We start from the raw sequence: 17996 nt of genomic DNA on the forward strand, positions 1-17996 counted from the left end.
CTCCCTAAAATAAGGAGAAAAATAATACTTGCAAAGCAGTTTATCAAATAATGCTACAAATACAAACATCCACTCAAATTTGCACATGCTATGTACTCTGGGCTGGGAGCTGGAGGATCCTATGGGCCTTGTGTGGAACTCAGCATGGATGAAGGACTGAGAAGTATTGGTTTTCTTCCCACCTCCCATGCTCACAGAGAAGACAGAGAAACCTAACCACTCCTTAAACTGTGACAAGGGCAAGAACAGGCAAGTGCCTCACAAAGAAAGAGCTGTCAGAGAGTAGAGAAAGGACTGATCCATCCTGGCAGGCAGTGAAAGCCGAGCTTAAAGGATGAAAAGCTTTTATATATTAGAGAGAGGGAAGGGTATTCCAGGCAAAGGAAATAGTCTGAGCAAAACCATAGCATCAGGAAATGTCCTGCAAGCTGCTGAAGTAGCGAAAGATGGAGCAAAATGGAGAGATGGAGCTGCCTGTAGTTGAACTGTGAAAGCCCTTACTTAATGCTACCATAGATATTTGGCTGCAGAAACTGCTTTTATTTCAGAGGCAAGGAGAGGCACAGAATCCATGGTGGGCATTTGCCACTTTTGCTCCATTTGTCCATTATCAGACCCGACCCTCCCATTAGCACCCTGATCTTTCTTTGGAGAATCCCCATTGGGCAGTCCTCACGTGAGGGAAGGCTTCCCGCCAGTCAGCTCTTAGCCACCACACAATGCAGATGCTTTGGTTCTATTATCATATGGATATCACCAAACAGAGCCTAGCATTGGGCAGGTGCTCAGTAAGTGCTTCACTCACGAATGAGTAGAGTGAATGCCCCAAGCTCAGAGAGAGAAGAATGATTAATGCATGCTCCCACCAGGAGTGTGACCCTTGAAGGAATGACCCAGGAAAGCAGAGACAATACACAGAACATGAAAGTGGAGGAGTACTAAGCAGAAGCCTCCCAGGTCCTGGCCCATTTTCCATATTGGCACTCCAGCTTTTCTAGTCACTCCACGTACCACCCTTCTAACAAATCCTTTTCTGTTCAAGCTAGATAGAAGCAGTTTCTGCTGCTTATCACCAAGAATCCTGACTGATAAACAACATACTGAAGCAAGGAGGCGCCTGACCAAAACCCTGTTTGAGGAAGATAACAAACAACACAGTTATCAAGAGTGTGGTCTGTGGAAAACCTAGACACCCGAGCACCAGCACTGGTCAAGCCCTTCAAAATGGCTGTTCACTCAGCCTGGAACACAGCTGCTCTCTCCTTCCACCCCTTTAAGACTTCAGCTTATCACTGAGAAGGCTTCTCTGATCCTGCCCCTCCACTAATTAGGTGCTCCTGTTGGATGACATCCCAGACCTTCCAGATTCAGATCTTTGGGAGTATACCCTGGGAGTTCATAGACACATTCAAGTTTAAGAACCTCTGTCCGATACAGTGCTTCAACACACATATTCCTAGAGTATGCCAAATTATTCCCAACTTTGTCTAATTCCATCTTAAATCAACACCTTGACTCTTCCTTTACCTTCTAAAACCCTATTTACTCACCCTTCACAACACAGCCCAAATGCCAAAGTCCTTGTTAAGATCTTTCTAATTCCCTTCCTCAGTGCTCCAAAAATTTAGAGGTGTTCCTCTGTTATGGCCTCTGTTGTATTTTCCCATGTATTATGACTGGATGTTTACATGTTAGCTCCCTGAAAGCAGAGGCCATTTCATTCATCTCTAACACTTTCTAGCACTGTGCTGTGAATACAGTGGATATGCATTCACATTGAAGGATTTTTTAAAAACAACTTTTGACCAGAGAAGGGGCTCCTAGACAGACAAGCTTCCTGGATCAGGGCATCTTCCACCTGATTTTCACAGGACAGCAAAGAATACGGAATCTCACATCAGAAGATCCAAGTTCACTCCACTTCATCAGCGTAGGAAGTGTTGGCAAATCATCTAATCTCAGTGCCTTCATCTATGTCCATAGAAAATGGGCATAAAAATCAAGCCTTGGCCAGGCATGGTGGCTCACACCTGTAATACCAGCACTTTGGAAGGCCAAGGCGAGTGGATCACCATGTTGGTCAGGAGTTCCAGACCAGCCTGGCCAACATGGTGAAACCCTGTTTCTACTGAAAATATAAAAATTAGCTGGGCATGGTGGTGCACGCCTGTAATGCCAGCTACTCAGGAGGCTGAGACAGGAGAATTGCTTGAACCCTGGAGGCAGAAGTTGCAGTGAGCCAAGACTGAGCCACTGCACCCCATCTTGGGCAGCAGAGTAAGACTCTGTCTTGGGGGTGGTGGGGAGGCGGGAATCAAGCTTCAATCTTATAGAACTTATTAGGAAGACAAATGTATCAGGAGGACTTGGGTAAAGTGTAAGGCCTCACAGGAATGTTAGCACTTGGGAAGAAGCATGATTTCCTATCACAGCTATGGGATGTAGACGGCTTAAGAGAGGGCTTAAGCTGGGCAGACACCAGGTTAGCAAGGCAGTTTCACATCTGGTTCAGCAGCTCGAAATTTCATCACTTTTTCAAACCAGATCTTGAACCCAATAGACCTGTTCCACAGGGCCAGAAGGAGGAGCAAGCTTGTAAGGCACATTTAGACACATATTCATTAGCAATTCTGAAGGCCTGAGATATGCAGAAATTTTCTAGTTTGCAAACCCTTCAATAGTTTAGTATTACTTTAGAAACAAAAGTTCCCCAAGGAACCTTATCTTAAGGCGCAGGCTCTGGGATTCTGCTACTCTAAAAAATTCCATCAAGTCAACAAAGTTTAATCCTTGAGATTTGTGGTCATTTGCACCACACTCTGTGACTGCTCCTCTGTGTCCCACCCACCACACCTACAAAAGCCATTTCAAAAGGAAAAAATAAACATTTCAAAACATATTCTAAAAAAAGGCCCCAGACTACATCAACTTGCAAGTTGAAGTTAGTTCATTCAGTTCCTCATTCGTTTTAAAATAGAGCCAAAAGAGGTTAGCTCCTGCCCACTTCCTTTTCTGTACCTTAGCTCACTTAGTTTTTGCAGCACCTAGGATGAGAGGCCCAACCCCCACCTTACAGAGGAAATTGAGGCTCAGAAAAATACCCTGGGACCCAGGGGAAGTCTGCGTAGAACAGACATTTTTTAAATTTCAAAATATATATATATATACACATTTATACACATTTATACACATATATATGTGTATATATGTGTGTATAATATATAATACATATGTTATATATATATGTATATATATATTTTTAGACAGGGTCTCACTCTGTTGCCAAGGCTGAAGTGCAGTGGTGTGATCTTGACTCACCACATCTTCAGCCTCCTAGGCTCAAGTGATTCTCCCACCTCAACCTCCCAAGTAGTTGGGTCTACAGGCCATTGCCACCAAGCCTAGATAATTTTTGTATTCTGTTTTATAGAAATGGGGTCTCACTATGCTGTCCAGGTACGTTGCCCAGGCTAGTCTCAAATTCCTGGGCTCAAGGGATCCTCTTTCCTTTGCCTCCCAAAGTGCTAGGATTACAGGTGTGAACTAAACTGCCTGGCCAGATACTTCTTGATAAACACATGTTGAGTGAATAGCATACCACACCACATGGTTTTTGCAATTTAGAAGCCTGCTTACATCAGACAGGGCATGGGGTAGAGGGAAAATACATGGGTTTTGAAGTTGCTCACGATTGGATTTAGGCCACTATTCATTCCATCTCTGACAAGCTATGTGATCTAGGCCTTGGTTTCTTCACCTGTAGCATACCACAGAATTGAACAAAAGATTAAAAGCAAAAATGTATTATGAGACAATGTAGGTTAAGGCATAGAACAGTGCTTGGCACCCAGGGCCATACACATTCTGTGAGAACAGGGACTTTGTTTATTTGCCAATATTGTACCTGGAGCCCAGTACAAAACAGGCCTACGTAAAGGTCTGAAGTGCAGGTCTGACCAGATACAGTACTGGGCACATAGTGGGTGCTGCCTACACAGTGATTTCAAAACCTGGTAAATGATCAAAAGTAGAAGTGACTAGAGTAACAGTCAATAACTAATAAAGAACAGAATGAGTCATGTTCCCTTAGAGAACATCAATGCACCTCTATGTGGGATCAAGATGAAATAGTTTTGTTTGTATTCCTTATCAAATACAGTCATGTGTCACTTGACAACAGGATTCATTCTGAAAAATCTGTCATTAGTCAACTGCATCATTGTGCAAACCTCACAGAGTATACTCACATACACCTAGGGCAATAGCATCTAGGTGTATGTAAGTATACTCTGTGAGGTTTACACAATTATAATCTTTTATTTTTTATTTTTCATTTTTTTATTTTTGAGACAGAGTTTTGCTCTTGTCACCCAGGCTGGAGTGCAGAGGTGTGACCTTGGCTCACTGCAACCTCTACCTCCCAGGTTCAAGCAATTCTCCGGCCTCAGCCTCCCGAGTAGCTGGGATTACAGGGGCCCACCACCACGCCCAGCTAATTTTTGTATTTTTAGTAGAGATGGGGTTTCGAGATGTTGGCCAGGCTGGGTATTGAACTCCTGACCTCAGGTGATCCACCTGTCACGGCTTCTCAAACTGCTGGGATTACAGGCATGAGCCACCGTGCCCGACCGCTCCATTATAATCTTATAGGACTATCATCATATATGTGGTCCACCATTAACCAAAATATTGCTAAGTGGTGCTTGACTGTATGTGCATGTGGGAAGAATTAAACACAATAGAAAACAATGATCACAAGCTGAGGTCCAGCTCCGCTCAAGAAATAAACAGAAAGTCCACCCAATTAACTCAGAAAAACTACTAAGACTGATTTTTTAAAAATTCAAATCAAGGGGCTACGCACAGTGGCTCATGCCTGTAATCCTAGCACTTCGGGAGGCCAAGGTGGGAAGATCCCTTGAGCCCAGGAGTCCAAGACTAGACTGTGTAAGACAGCAAGATCCCATGTCTACAAAAAATACAAAAAAAAAATTAGCCAGGCTTGGTGGCACGTGTCTGCAGTCCCAGCTACTTGGGAGGTTAAGGCAGGAAGATGACGGGAGCCTGGGAGGTCAAGGCTGTGATAAGCCATGATTACATCACTGCATTCCAGCCTGGGGGACAGAGCTAGACTCTGTCTCAAAAAAAATGAAACAAAACAAAAAAAACCTCAAATCAAAGTATTGTGAGAAATGAGGCTATTTATAACAAAAGGGCATTTTCTAAAGTATCTGCAGATTTTTGGTGAAAAGTGGTCTTAAGAGAACTACAGTGAAAGGAAGCAACGTCCAGAACACCTCTATTTATAGCGATGGAAAGCCCCAAATAATTTTTACATGAGGATGCACTGAAATTTTGGGGCAGCAAGGACTACCCTCTCTGAAACTACATGAAAGAGATCTTAGACAAGAAGAGAGTTCCAGCAAAACAGCATAAAACAAGAAACCGTTTTCGGAGTTCCCCAAAACAGAGGACTGAAGGAGCTGCTGTACATATTTTCTTCTTCTTTTTTTTTTTTTTTAAATTTTTAACAAGGCCTGAAGTGGAACTTCTTCTTTTTTTTTTTTTTTTCTGGAGTGCAATGGCACAATCTCGGCTCACCGCAACCTCCGCCTCCTGGGTTTAGGCAATTCTCCTGCCTCAGCCTCCTGCGTAGCTGGGATTACAGGCATGCACCACCATGCCCAGCTAATTTTTTGTATTTTTAGTAGAGACGGGGTTTCACCATGTTGACCAGGATGGTCTCAATCTCTTGACCTCGTGATCCACCCGCCTTGGCCTCCCAAAGTGCTGGGATTACAGGCATGAGCTACCGTGCCCAGCCTTAAACAGTCATTCTGTCGCCCAGGCTGGAATGCAGTAGTGCAATCTCGGCTCACCGCAACCTCTACCTCCAGGGTTCAAGCATGCCTCAGCCTCCTGAGTAGCAAAGATTACGGGCATGTGCCACCACGCCCAGCTAATTTTTATTTTTTGGTAGAGTTGGGGTTTTACCATATTAGCCAGGCTGGTCTCGAACTCCTGACCTCAATTGATCCGCTGGGATTACAGGTGTGAACCAATGTGCCCAGCCTCCCGTACAAATCTTAAGGAGCAATTTTAAAAGCAAGGAGAACAGGCAAACCAGATGAAGGATCACTCCATGAAACCCAGAGCAACAGAAGTGTAAGAAAACCCCAACCACCAGGGGCCTGAGCATGCAAAGAGGACATCTGGGTACTGGAAGGGATCACTTAGAAAGTTAGCCTTAAGGCCAGGCGCGGTGGCTCACGCCTGTAATCCCAGCACTTTGGGAGGCCGAGGTGGGAGGATCAAGAGGTCAGGAGTTCGATACCAGCCTGATCAACATGGTGAAACCCCATCTCTACTAAAAATACAAAAATTAGCCGGGCATGGTGGTGCACACCTGTAATCCCAGCCACTCAGGAGGCTGAGGCAGGAGAATCCCTTGAATCCAGGAGGCGGAGGTTGCAGTGAGCTGAGATCGTGTCACTGCACTCAAGCCTGGGCAACAGAGTGAGACTCTGTCTCAGAAAAAAAAAAAAGAAAAAGAAAGTTGGTCTTTACCCACTGACTGTCCCATGGTCTTGAGCACAGAAAAACTGGGTGAGGAGATAGAAGGCCCAGATGGGAAGTCTGTATGTGTGTCACGTTGGGGCTAGGGGTAGTATGAGCTCTAAAATGGCAAAAGTACGGCAAAGAGACAGGTAGAATACAGGGAATAGAGTCCCAATTCGACTGTGCCTGGAAGTTGTGGGGAAACAGGCCCTTTCCCACACACTGGTGGGAGTGTAAATTGGTTCATACACTAAGGACAGCAGTTTGGCAGGATCTAACAAAACTACAAATGCACACAGAGCCAGCAGCAAATGTTAGTTCCTGACCCTTCCTCTTATCTTTTACCTAAGTGGATTGTTGCGGCAACTAGTTAGAGACAGCACCACCCTCGCTTTAACCCAACAATCCCACTTCTGGTAATTGCTCCTGCACTGACACTTGCACATGTGTGAAAGGATGAATTTACAAAGCTATTCACGGCAGCATTATTTTTAATAGCAAAAGACTGAAAGTATCTTCAGATGTCCATCAAAAAAAGACTGGATGAATACATTATAGAGCATGATAAAATGGAAAACCATGCAGCAGTGAAAAAATCTGGGAAGATCTATAAGATACGCTAGTAAGTGGAAAAGAAAAGGCAAAGCACAGAACAGGGCTTATAGCATGCTACCTTTTTCAGTCAAAATAAAAAGGAGAACAAAAATTAAAATCCATATTTGTTAATAGATTGTTTGAGAATAACAAATACATTTTGAAGTAGGTAAAAGAAACTAAACGTGCAACCAACAGAATGGGAAAAAATTTTTGCAGCTTACCCATCTGACAAAGGGCTGACATCCAGAATTTACAACGAACTAAAACAGATTTACAAGAAAAAAACAAACAAGCCCATTCAAAAGTGGGTGAAGGATATGAACAGATACTTTACAAAAGAAGACATACATGAGGCCAACAAACATATGAAAAAATGCTCATCATCACTGGTCATTAGAGAAATGCAAATCAAAACCACATTGAGATACCATCTCACACCAGTTAGAACAGCGATCATTAAAAAATCTGGAGACAACAGATGCTGGAGAGGATGTGGAGAAATAGGAACACTTTTACACTGTTGGTGGGAGTGTAAATTAGTTCATCCATTGTGGAAGACAGTGTGGCGATTCCTCAAGGACCTAGAAATAGAAATTCCATTTGACCCAGCAATCCCATTACTGAGTATATATCCAAAGGATTATAAATCGTTCTACTATAAGGACACATGCACACGAATGTTCACTGCAGCACAGTTTACAATAGCAAAGACCTGAAACCAATCCAAATGCCCATCGATGATAGACTGGACAGGGAAAATGTGGCACATATACACCATGGAATATTATGCAGCCATCAAAAACGATGAGTTCGCGTCCTTTGTAGGGACATGGATGAACCTGGAAACCATCATTCTCAGTAAACTGACACAAGAACACAAAATCAAACACCGCATGTTCTCACTCATAGATGGGTGTTGAACAATGGGAACACACAGACACAGGGAGGGGAGCACTATACACTGGGGTCTGTTGGTGGGGAGTGGGGGAAGACATTTGGGGGTGGGGAGTTGGGGAGAGATAGCATGGGGAGAAATGCCACATATAGGTGAAGGGGAGGAAGGCAGCAAATCACACTGCCACGTATGCACCTATGCAACAATCTTGCATGTTTTTCACATGTACCCCAAAACCTAAAATGCAATTAAAAAAATAAAAAAAGAAACTAAACGTAATTACTTGTGAGGGAGTGGTGGGACTAGGCAGATAGTGGGTAGAGCTGGGAGCAAGACTTTTCACAGTACCTTTTCATATATTTTATTTTTATTCATATGAATGTACTATCTTGTCAAAAAATAAAAATATTTTCCAAGTTACAATTCCCAATCACCATAGTAATTTGTAGCACTGGAAATGTTTTTAAAATGAAAGGGCTACAGTTGGCAATGTGTAACCCAGCTCAACTTGAAGACTCCTCTTTGGAAGACACACGCCCATGAACTAACTCCCAAGTGACTTGTTCATAAATATTCAGAACAACAGTGCTCATATTAAGCAAAAATTGCAAATGATTAAAAAGTTCAACAATTACACAGGTATGCAAGCATTTGCCTATTCAGATCAATTACATTAGATTACATGGCTATTACACCTCAACTACTTCAACACGTAGTAGCCCACACGTGAAAACACTGTGACATGTGTGCACATAAGCAAAGTTCAGACAAGAATCCAGAAGGATATGGACAATTTGATATTCAGAAGGTTCTAACTGAATAGAACTGCCTGAGAATTTCCTTTTTTAATTACAAATTTGAGGAGAGAAATGATGTAGTTGAGAAAGAAGCAAAAATATGTATTTTAAAAAATGCCAAGATATGAGCTGAACATAAGAACTACATAAAAGCCTGTTCAATGAGAGGCAAGCAGCATTCAAGAACATTAGGCCAAAGGCCTGGGTGTGAATGCGGGGAATGTTTGTCAAGGGCGAGGCCTTGACAAATAGACAGAGGAGGGAGGAGAAACCCAAGGGAACTCTAGTGTCCTGATCTGAGCAACCCCCCAGGAAATGTAACTGGATGAGACCAGGAGCTAAAATGGGTGGAAAATAAAACTGTGGACAACAGCAGCTCTTTCAATCCAAACGTTAGCAACACTCATAAATACTCCAGTGTCAAAACACAGCTTATGTCTTTTTTTTTTTTTTTAAGAGACAGTGTCTCGCTATGTTGCCCAGGCTGTAGTGCAGTCGCTATTCACAGGTGCGATCCCACTACTGATCAACATGGGAGTACTGACCTGCTCTGTTTCCAACCTGGGCCTGTTCACCCCTCCTTAGGCAACCTGGTGGTCCCTTGCTCCTAGGAGGTCACCATATTGATGTCGAACTTAGTGCGGACACCAGATCGGCGTAGCGCACTACAGCCCAGAACTCCTGGGCTCAAGAGATCCTCCCACCTCAGCCTCCTGAGTAGCTGGGACTACAGGCAGTGCCACCATGCCTGGCAGCTTATGTCTTTAAAAACGTACACACAGGGGGCAGGCGCGGTGGCTCATACCTATAATCCCAGCACTTTGGGAGGCCGAGGTGGGCAGATCACCTCAGGTTAGGAGTTCAAGACCAGCCTGACCAACATGGAGAAACCCTGTCTCTACTAAAAATACAAAATAAGTCAAGCATGGTGGCGCATGCCTGTAATCCCAGCTACTTGGAAGGCTGAGGCAGAAGAATCGCTTGAGCCTGGGAGGTAGAGGTTGCGGTGAGCCGAGATTGCACCATTGCACTCCAGCCCGGGCAACAAGAGTGAAACTTATCTTAAAAAAAAAAAAAAGTACACACAGGAATGAACAGCCAATCTGTGCTTCACCTCACAGAGCAGTGTTTCCAAAGCATCCCTCCCTGGAGAAATGTGAAGTCAGTTTCCACTCTTCTCCTCACCTCTACCTCCCAGGGGTGTGCTGACCACAACCATCCCCAACACTCACTCCTAGCTCACCCAGTTGGCCACTCCAACTTTCCTAATGGTGTCAACACCCAGACTGAACCTGAAGTGCTTTCCTTCCCTCACTAGACACACCTTTACACCTATTCAGTGCCAGGTACTGTAGGGAACTCTGCCAAAGGTGAAACTGGGTGTCTTCGGGGAGAGGCAGGCAGAGGCCCAAATCGGTGCCATAGAAAGGCTCAGGCACTAAAAGTTCCTCTGCAGGCTCCGGTGACGAGCAGGCTGATAGCAGAGGACTGCATGAATTCAGGTATCAGACACAGCTCTCCAGAGCCCCAATAAATAGGGACAGTGACTGTCGGTCGGCCCAGTCACATCAAGGCTCATTGTCATGGACATAAAGACAGATCCTAAAAGCTTCCAGAGAAGAAAACAGGTCACACATAAAGGATCAAGAAGATTTCTCTACCAGAAGCAAGATCAGCAGACAATGCCTTTAAAATTCTGACATACAACTCTGTCCAACCTAAAATTCTAAACTCAGCCAAGCTACCAAATTGGAATGAGGTTAGTCTGAAGATGTTTTTTAGAAAGGCAAGGCCTCAAAAACTTACCTCCAATGTATTCTTTCCCAGGAAGCCACTGGAGGATGTGCTCCACTAAAATAAGTGAGTAAAAAAAACAAGAACTGGGAAACAGCTTGAACACTGCCCCTAAAGATGATGGTTAAGGGTTGTCCCAAGATAAGTGAGGAGACAGCAGACCTAAACAACAGCCATCAGACGTGGCAGGAAAGAAAGGAACTGACCACCATATTGAAAGTGTCTGTCGGCCAGGTACAGTGGCTCACGCCTATAATTCCAGCACTTTGGGAGGCCAAGGCAGGTGGATCACGAGGTCAGGAGATCGAGACCATCCTGCACAATGTGGTGAAAACCTGTCTCTACTAAAATACAAAAATATTAGCCAGTCATGGTAGCACATGCCCGTAGTTCCAGCTACTCGGGAGGCTGAGGCAGGGGAATTGCTTCAACCCAAGAGGTGGAGGTTGCAGTAGGCTGAGATCGCGCCACTGCACTCCAGCCTGGTGACAGAGCAAGACTCCATCTCAAAAAAAAAGAGAAAGTTTCTGTCACAAGATTTAGGGCTGAATTAGTTACAGGAACATAGAAACTAAGCAGGTGAGTAAGTGGGACTATTTATTAAAAGCCCTTGGAAAATACAAACTACAAAAAAATGTAGAAGACCTATCCAAGAGAAATGAACGTATGTGTCCACACAGAAACTTGTCCACAAAAGTTTGTAGCAGACTCATTCAAAATGTAGCCCAAGAGTGGAAACAGCCCAAATGTCCATTAACTAAGGAGTAAACAGAATGCGGTGTGTCCAGGCAATGGAACGCTACACTGCAACATGATAAGCCTAAGCAATATTAACTACCTGAGTCCATTTATGAGATGTCCAGAATAGGCAAACTCATAAAGACAGATTAGCTCATTGAAAAAATTATTCAACTTTCTCCAAAGAGAACTACTTGCCTCCCCTTGCCCATCTCCCACTCACCTCTGCTTCCTTTCTGCCTTGGATTCCCTCATCTGACTGTTCTGGCAAAGGTTGGCCTCCTAATACCAAGTCCCATGACTCCATTCATAGCCTTGTCATCCTTGCTGTCCTCTGTGGCACTGTCTCCATCATCTACAGACTACTCCTCAAAAAGGTAACACTTTCCTAACCTCAGATCTCCCAGTTCTCTCCTCTTGTCTCAACAGTGCCCACTCTTCAGTCTCCATCCCAGTTTTACCTTCTCCTAAGTATCTCTGTTGCATCTCCTACCGGGCGACCCCCATGCACCCCAATTTCAGTCCAATTAAGACAAATTTCCCCAAACTAGCTCTTCCTGCTGACTTCTAAACTCTCCCAGTGGTCCAGGCTCACGGTAATGGGATCTTAGAATTCTACCTCTGCTCTGCTTTCAGGACCAAGCCTTCACTGAGGACATGTCTTGTCATATCCCCAACACTCACTCCTAGCTCACCCAGTTGGCCACTCCAACTTTCCCAATGGTGTGAACACTCAGACCGAACCTGAGGTGCTTTCCTTCCCTCACTAGACACACCTTTACAGAGCACCTATTCAGTGCCAGGTACTGTAAGGTACTCTGCCAAAGGTGAAACTGGGTGTCTGCAGGAAGAAGCAAGCAGAGGCCCAAGTCAGTGCCACGGAAAGGCACTGGAATGAGGGCCACCTCCCATCCAAATTTGTCACCCTTCATCACCTCATACCTGGATGGCTACAGTTTCCCAAATGGCCTCCCTCCCTCCAATCTTCCTTATTACCACAGTTCAATTTTCTTTTCTTTTTTTTATTTTTTTAAACTAAGTCTCGCTCTGTCGCCTAGGCTGGAATACAGTGGCACAATCTGGGCTCACTGCAACTTCCACCTCCCGGTTCAAGCGATTCTCCCACCTCGGCTTCCCCAGGTAGCTGGGACTACAGACATGTGCCACCATGCCCAGCTAATTTTTGTATTTTTAGTAGACACGCGGTTTCACCATGTTGGCCAGGCTGGTCTCAAACTCCTGGCCTCGGGTGATCCATCCTCCTCAGCCTCTTAAAGTGCTGAGATTACAGGCATGAGCACCACACCCAGCCCACAGTTCAATTTTCTTAAAACCCATGATTAATGTGTCACCCCCCTACTTGAAAATCTTCAACAACTCCCTCCCCATATTCCATAAAACGCCTTGCATCTAGAGTACAATTTAGCTCCACATCACCTCTCAGACCTCATCCTCTACTGTTTCCTCACAAATACTATATTCTAAGAAATCTCTAGTAGTAATCTTTTTATTTCTAAAGGTAGCTTGTTCTAACTCCTCCCACATACTTGTCAGGCTGCTCCTGCCACCCATCTATTTGGACCCAGCAAAAAGATCACCTCCATGACTGTGCCTTTCCCGATTCCAATGGAAGAGGATCCCACCTCGCTGCCCTTCCTGAAGACCTGGTGCATAATAGTGCATGAGGCCCTTTGTTAAGATAGAGATATATACCACAAAATGAAATGGTAGAGTTATTCTATTACAGGAGGCTCGGGGGCCTGGGACAATAGAACATTCTGCAGGAGAACAAAATCCCAGAGATCAACTAGCACACATGCTTTATTGGGTGCCTAAAGATGGCACTTTTTTTTTTTTTTTTGAGATGGAGTCCCGCTGTCACCCAGGCTAAAGTGCAGTGGCTCACTGCAACCTCCGCCCCGCCCTCCACCCCATCCCGGGGTTGAAGTGATTCTTCTGTCTCAGCCTCCTGAGTAGCTGGGACCACGGCATGCACCAACACCCCTAGCTAATTTTTATAGTTTTAGCAGAAACAGGGTTTTACCATATTGGCCAGGCTGATCTCGAACTCCTGACCTCATGATCCGTTCACCTCACCCTCCCAAAGTGCTGGGACTACAGGCGTGAGCCACCATGCCCGGCCAAGAATCTGGGTATTTCAAATAAAAATCCAGACTTAGGCATCTCTTGAAAAAGAGACACTGATACCTCTCTTCCAAGAAGCTTCCCTGGACTATCAAATCTAAGTATGCTAGCCCAATCACACTCTATAATATGGCCCAATTTTATTTCTTTCACAGTGCCCTGCCAAAACTGCATACTTGTTACTCAACTTGTATTTCCTCCAAGAAGAATATAAGCTTCCTGAGTGAGAAGGCACATTGTCTGTCTCGCTCAAGTTATCTTTTGTCCATCACAAGAGTACTTAGAAGCCACTCAAGAGCTGTGTTGAATAAGTGAATGAATATGGTCTCCCTGAGCCCATATCCTTGGAAGGGTCTCAATGGACTGGAACTCAGCAGACATTGTAGAATGGATCCTTGCCTGCATGCTCCTCCTGGAAGCTCTCTAGGTTGCATCTACCCCTTATCCTCACCATACACATACAAAGGAAGTAAATGTACTCCCCCTGCCTCTCCTCTTCCTCACCTGACTGGCTCCTAGAAGCATCCAGTCTGGCTATCCTTGATCTAATCCAACTCTAAACCATGTCCAAGACAATGACTATCCTTCCTAGCCCAAGATCACTGGATCACTCAGGCATTCCACAGATATTTAATGGGCACTCTCCCTGTGCCAGGCACTCTTCTAGGTGCAAAGAATTCAGTGGGAATGAAATGAAGGTCCCTGCCCTCATGGAGCTAACATTCAGTAAGGGGAACAAAGGGGTAAGAATTAAGGGATAATATTATCTTCAGACCACTGATCTTCAGCCTGCCCAACCCTTCTTGTCCTCCAAGGCCCAGGTCAAGAGCTATTTCTTTGGTGTGGTATTTCCGGTAAGCCAGCCTTTACCAAGCTACCCTCACCGCTGACTTTCACTTGTTGCCCTGTGCAACTGTAAGCTGTTCCATGCTGGCACTATAGTTTCTCATCTCAAGCTCCATGAGGCCATAAAATTCTATGCTATCTTTCATGATTCCTTATAGCTCAGAAACCACAGTCAGCACTTGAATACTTTTGTTAATCAACTGAAGACACAGAACCACTTTTCCCAAAACTGGTCCCTAGGTCTCTTGTGACAAAATAGCCACACCTTGTGCCGTATACAACTGTATTTTGAGAAAAAGCCTCATGTGCTGTTATAAACCAGATCTTTTGGAAGGGCAGAGAAGTGGAATCTTCTTCCACTGGGATTAAACCTAAGGGGCCTGTGAAACCACTGAACCACTCTGGTAGTTACCATTTTATTCAGAAATCTATAGGGATAAAAACAGTATTAACCACTAGGTAATTTAAACGCATTACAAATTAAGACAGGGTTGGGTGTAATGGCTCATGACAGTAATCCCAGGACTTTGGGAGGCCCAGACAGGAGGACTGCATGTGCCCAGGAGTTCAAGACTAACCTGGGCAACATAGTGACACCGGCTCTCCAAAAAATATATATATATTAGCTGGGTGTGGTGGCACATGCCTTAGTCCTAGCTACTTGGGAAGCTGAGCTGGGAGGATTGCTTAAACCCAAGAGTTCAAGGCTGCAGTGAGCTATGATTATGCCACTGCACTCCAGCCTGGGCAACAGCCAGACTCTGTCTCTAAAAAAAATTAGGTGGCTCACACCTGTAATCCTAGCACTTTGGGAGGCAGAGGCAGGAGGATGATTTGACCCCGAAAATTTGTGACCTATGCCAGCCTGGCAACATAGTGAGACCTCATCTCTACAAAAATTCAGAAGATTTGCTGGGCATGGTAGCACGCCTCTATGGTTCCAGCTACTTGGAAGGCTGAGGTGGGAGGATTGCTTGAGCCCAGAAGGTCAAGGCTGCAGTGAGCTGTGATCATGCCACTGCACTCCAGCCTGGGTAACAGAATAAGGCCCTGTCTCAAAAAATAACTAAATATATAAAAATTAAAATTTGAAAATTAGATAAATAAATAGGAATTGATCATGGAACAGGAATGCAAAATGCACATAAATACCTTTCTGTGCCCTTGCTGGTAGACAGTTATAAACATACAGTACTTTCTACTGGCTGTGTAATCTTCAGTAAATTAATGAACTGCCCTGGGCCTCATTTTCAGGATCTGTGAGAGGGAGATGACTAGTATAACAGTTCTCACTACCTGACGGTTATGAGGATTAAGAACATTAACGTGTATAAGTGTTTAACACTGGCCGACACAGAAGTTCGCCAAACATGTTAGTTGCCCTTGGTAGGTACCCAACCCCCAACCCCCATTTGTTAACCCATCTCTGAATTTAGGAGCACTCAGTAAAGAGTCTGTGGTTAGAAGTGGGGCTTCAATTAAGGGTCTTACCACACTGCCCACAAGACTAAAATGGAAAACAAGGACAAACCAAGGGGAGAAATATTACAAAAAGCGAAATGGGGAAATGGCAAACAGATCCTGTTCAATTAGCTGCTGCATTTATCTCTTCCCTTGAAGAGAATCTTCTGCTGCTTCTGTTTCTTCATCTGCACAACGGGGATGTAGCCATCATACACGCCTGCAAGGCTGTAGTGAGATCCTAGACATGAAAGCATTCTGTAAACTGAAAAGTACCATGCATCTGCGTTTCTGCCTAAAGCTCTCTAAGGTACGTGGCCTTAGATAAGTCAGCATCTCCTGGCCTCAGCTTCTTTCATTACCGTATTACAATAAGGGCAATCAGAATATCTCACAGGATTGTTGTGAAAAAGAGGTGAAATAATACAAAGTATTTTGGAGCCCAGAACATACTACCAAGTTAATAAGATTACTAGCCTAGTCAACTGGACTCTCTGAACGAAGGGGTACAAAAAAATCAATATTGGCCCAGGAAATCGAAGAACTGGGTTCTAACCAGCTGGGTGACCTTGAGCAAGCCGCTGACCCTTTCCAAATCGTGGTTCTCATGGTCGCAAAATGAGTATTTTTAAGAGAGGATCCCTGGGCTCCTACCAGCTCTTCCACTCCGCTGTTAAGGCGCCGAAACAAAGGCCACCCGCTCCCCAGCCCCTACCCGAGGGGCCACAACTCAAAATTCCTTCTGCTCAATTCCCTTTGCAGCGTGACAGCAGGAGCGCCCGGGTCTCCATCCCGGAGAGACGCATCCACACTCCGCTGCCACGGCTGTCATCAGTAACTTGCTTCTGTGGCCGCTGTCCAAAGTTTCGCGGAGCACCCGGCGACCCGGCCGTCGGTCAATCCCGGGAAGACCAGGGATGCGGGGTGCGCAGACCCGGGACTGGGCCCCGGGAATCCCAAAGCCGCCCCCGCGGCCGGGCAGGTACTGACAGGTGCGACACGCGGCCGCGGGCGGCGGGAGAGCGGACCACGGAGAGCGCGTGTGAGCGCGCAAGGGAGGCGGCGGCCACGCGCTCTCCTTAGGCCGCTCCCTGAGACGCCCCCGCGATGTCCCTGGTCCCGCGCTCCAGAACCCAAGACCCTCGAGCCGCTTTCGGCCCCGCGGCGCCCCAGATCCCACGGCCTCCCAGAGCGGCGCGGCTGGGCTGGGCTGGGCTCACGCTCGCAGCGCCGGAAGGGTTGGGGGCCGCCGGGGGGTATTGTGCGCGCGGGGTTCTTCCCGCGCGAGCCGGGGCTGCCGAGGAGTGGGCGCACGCGCACCCGGGCGCGCCACCCGTAACCCCTTCCTCTCCGCGCGGCCCCCGTACTCCCACCCACCCACCACTCACCGTCGATGTCCCCCAGGGTCAGCTCGTCGCCCAGCTCCGTGAGGGTCTCCATGGTCTCCAGACCGCCCAGCTCGCCGCTCTCGTCCATCGCCCGGTTCAGCGCGGAAGCCCCCCTGCCGTCCCGCTCAGGGAGACGCGGGGGCGGTGCCGTCACCACCGCCCATGACACCCGACAACCCCCGCCCGGTATCGCCTCACCGGCGGATGCCAACCGCCGCCATGTTTGCGTTGCGCCCTGGCGCCGCGCGGAAAGGGCGGGGCGGGATTCCCCCGCCCCAGCCCTCGCCCCCTGCGGCCACGCCCCCAGGCCGCGCGCCCCCTTGTTTGTTGTCAATGGGACCAGGCTCATCTTAGCCAATGGGCGCGCGAGGCGGCGCGTGGGGTGATGGTGCGTCATCGATCAGCAGCTCAGATTTGCATCGCGAGGTCCCTCCCCCCGCAACCTGGGAGCGAATGCGGTGAGTAGTCGCTTGGTCTTCATCTTAACCTGCTCCTCCTTGTTTAAAGGAGCCGCTGCCTTTTCCATTGGATCTGCTCCACACGCTATTCCGTCCACCGGCCTGGGAGTGAAGGGTTAACAGACTACCCTCCACCTGCGACCGCCGCCGCCTCCGGCCTTGGCTGGAAGCACATTACGTCATCTTCCCAGCTGCCTACCCCGGCCCTGCTCGCTGGGAAAAGCCGGCGGAGTCAAACCTGGCCCCCCAGCGCTCAGGACGGGAGTCCAGGTCAACCAAGTCCCGCTGCTCCCAGCCCCCTTACAAAGGCTGGCACGGA

General features: G+C 46.6%; 1 protein-coding gene across 2 annotated transcripts in view; it reads right to left on the reverse strand.

Moving 5' to 3' along the window:
• SREBF2 (sterol regulatory element binding transcription factor 2) overlaps positions 1 to 17381 on the reverse strand; it is a 76428-nt gene extending 59047 nt beyond the window's left edge. Inside the window, exon 1 of one of the 2 annotated variants that reach the window (XM_012476686.2) lies at positions 17220 to 17381. In XM_012476686.2, coding sequence (XP_012332109.1) covers positions 17220 to 17307 — 88 coding nt within the window. In that variant the 5' untranslated portion in view covers positions 17308 to 17381. Of the gene's footprint in view, positions 1 to 16485; positions 16606 to 17219 lie in introns of those variants that run through there. The other variant, XM_064368101.1, reaches the window with a different exon arrangement.
• Positions 17382 to 17996: the final 615 nt, after the last annotated feature.

Source organism: Aotus nancymaae, unplaced genomic scaffold, assembly GCF_030222135.1.
Source record: "Aotus nancymaae isolate 86718 unplaced genomic scaffold, 86718_ANA_hifiasm-v0.15.2.pri h1tg000076l, whole genome shotgun sequence".
Taxonomy (NCBI): Eukaryota; Metazoa; Chordata; class Mammalia; order Primates; family Aotidae; genus Aotus; species Aotus nancymaae.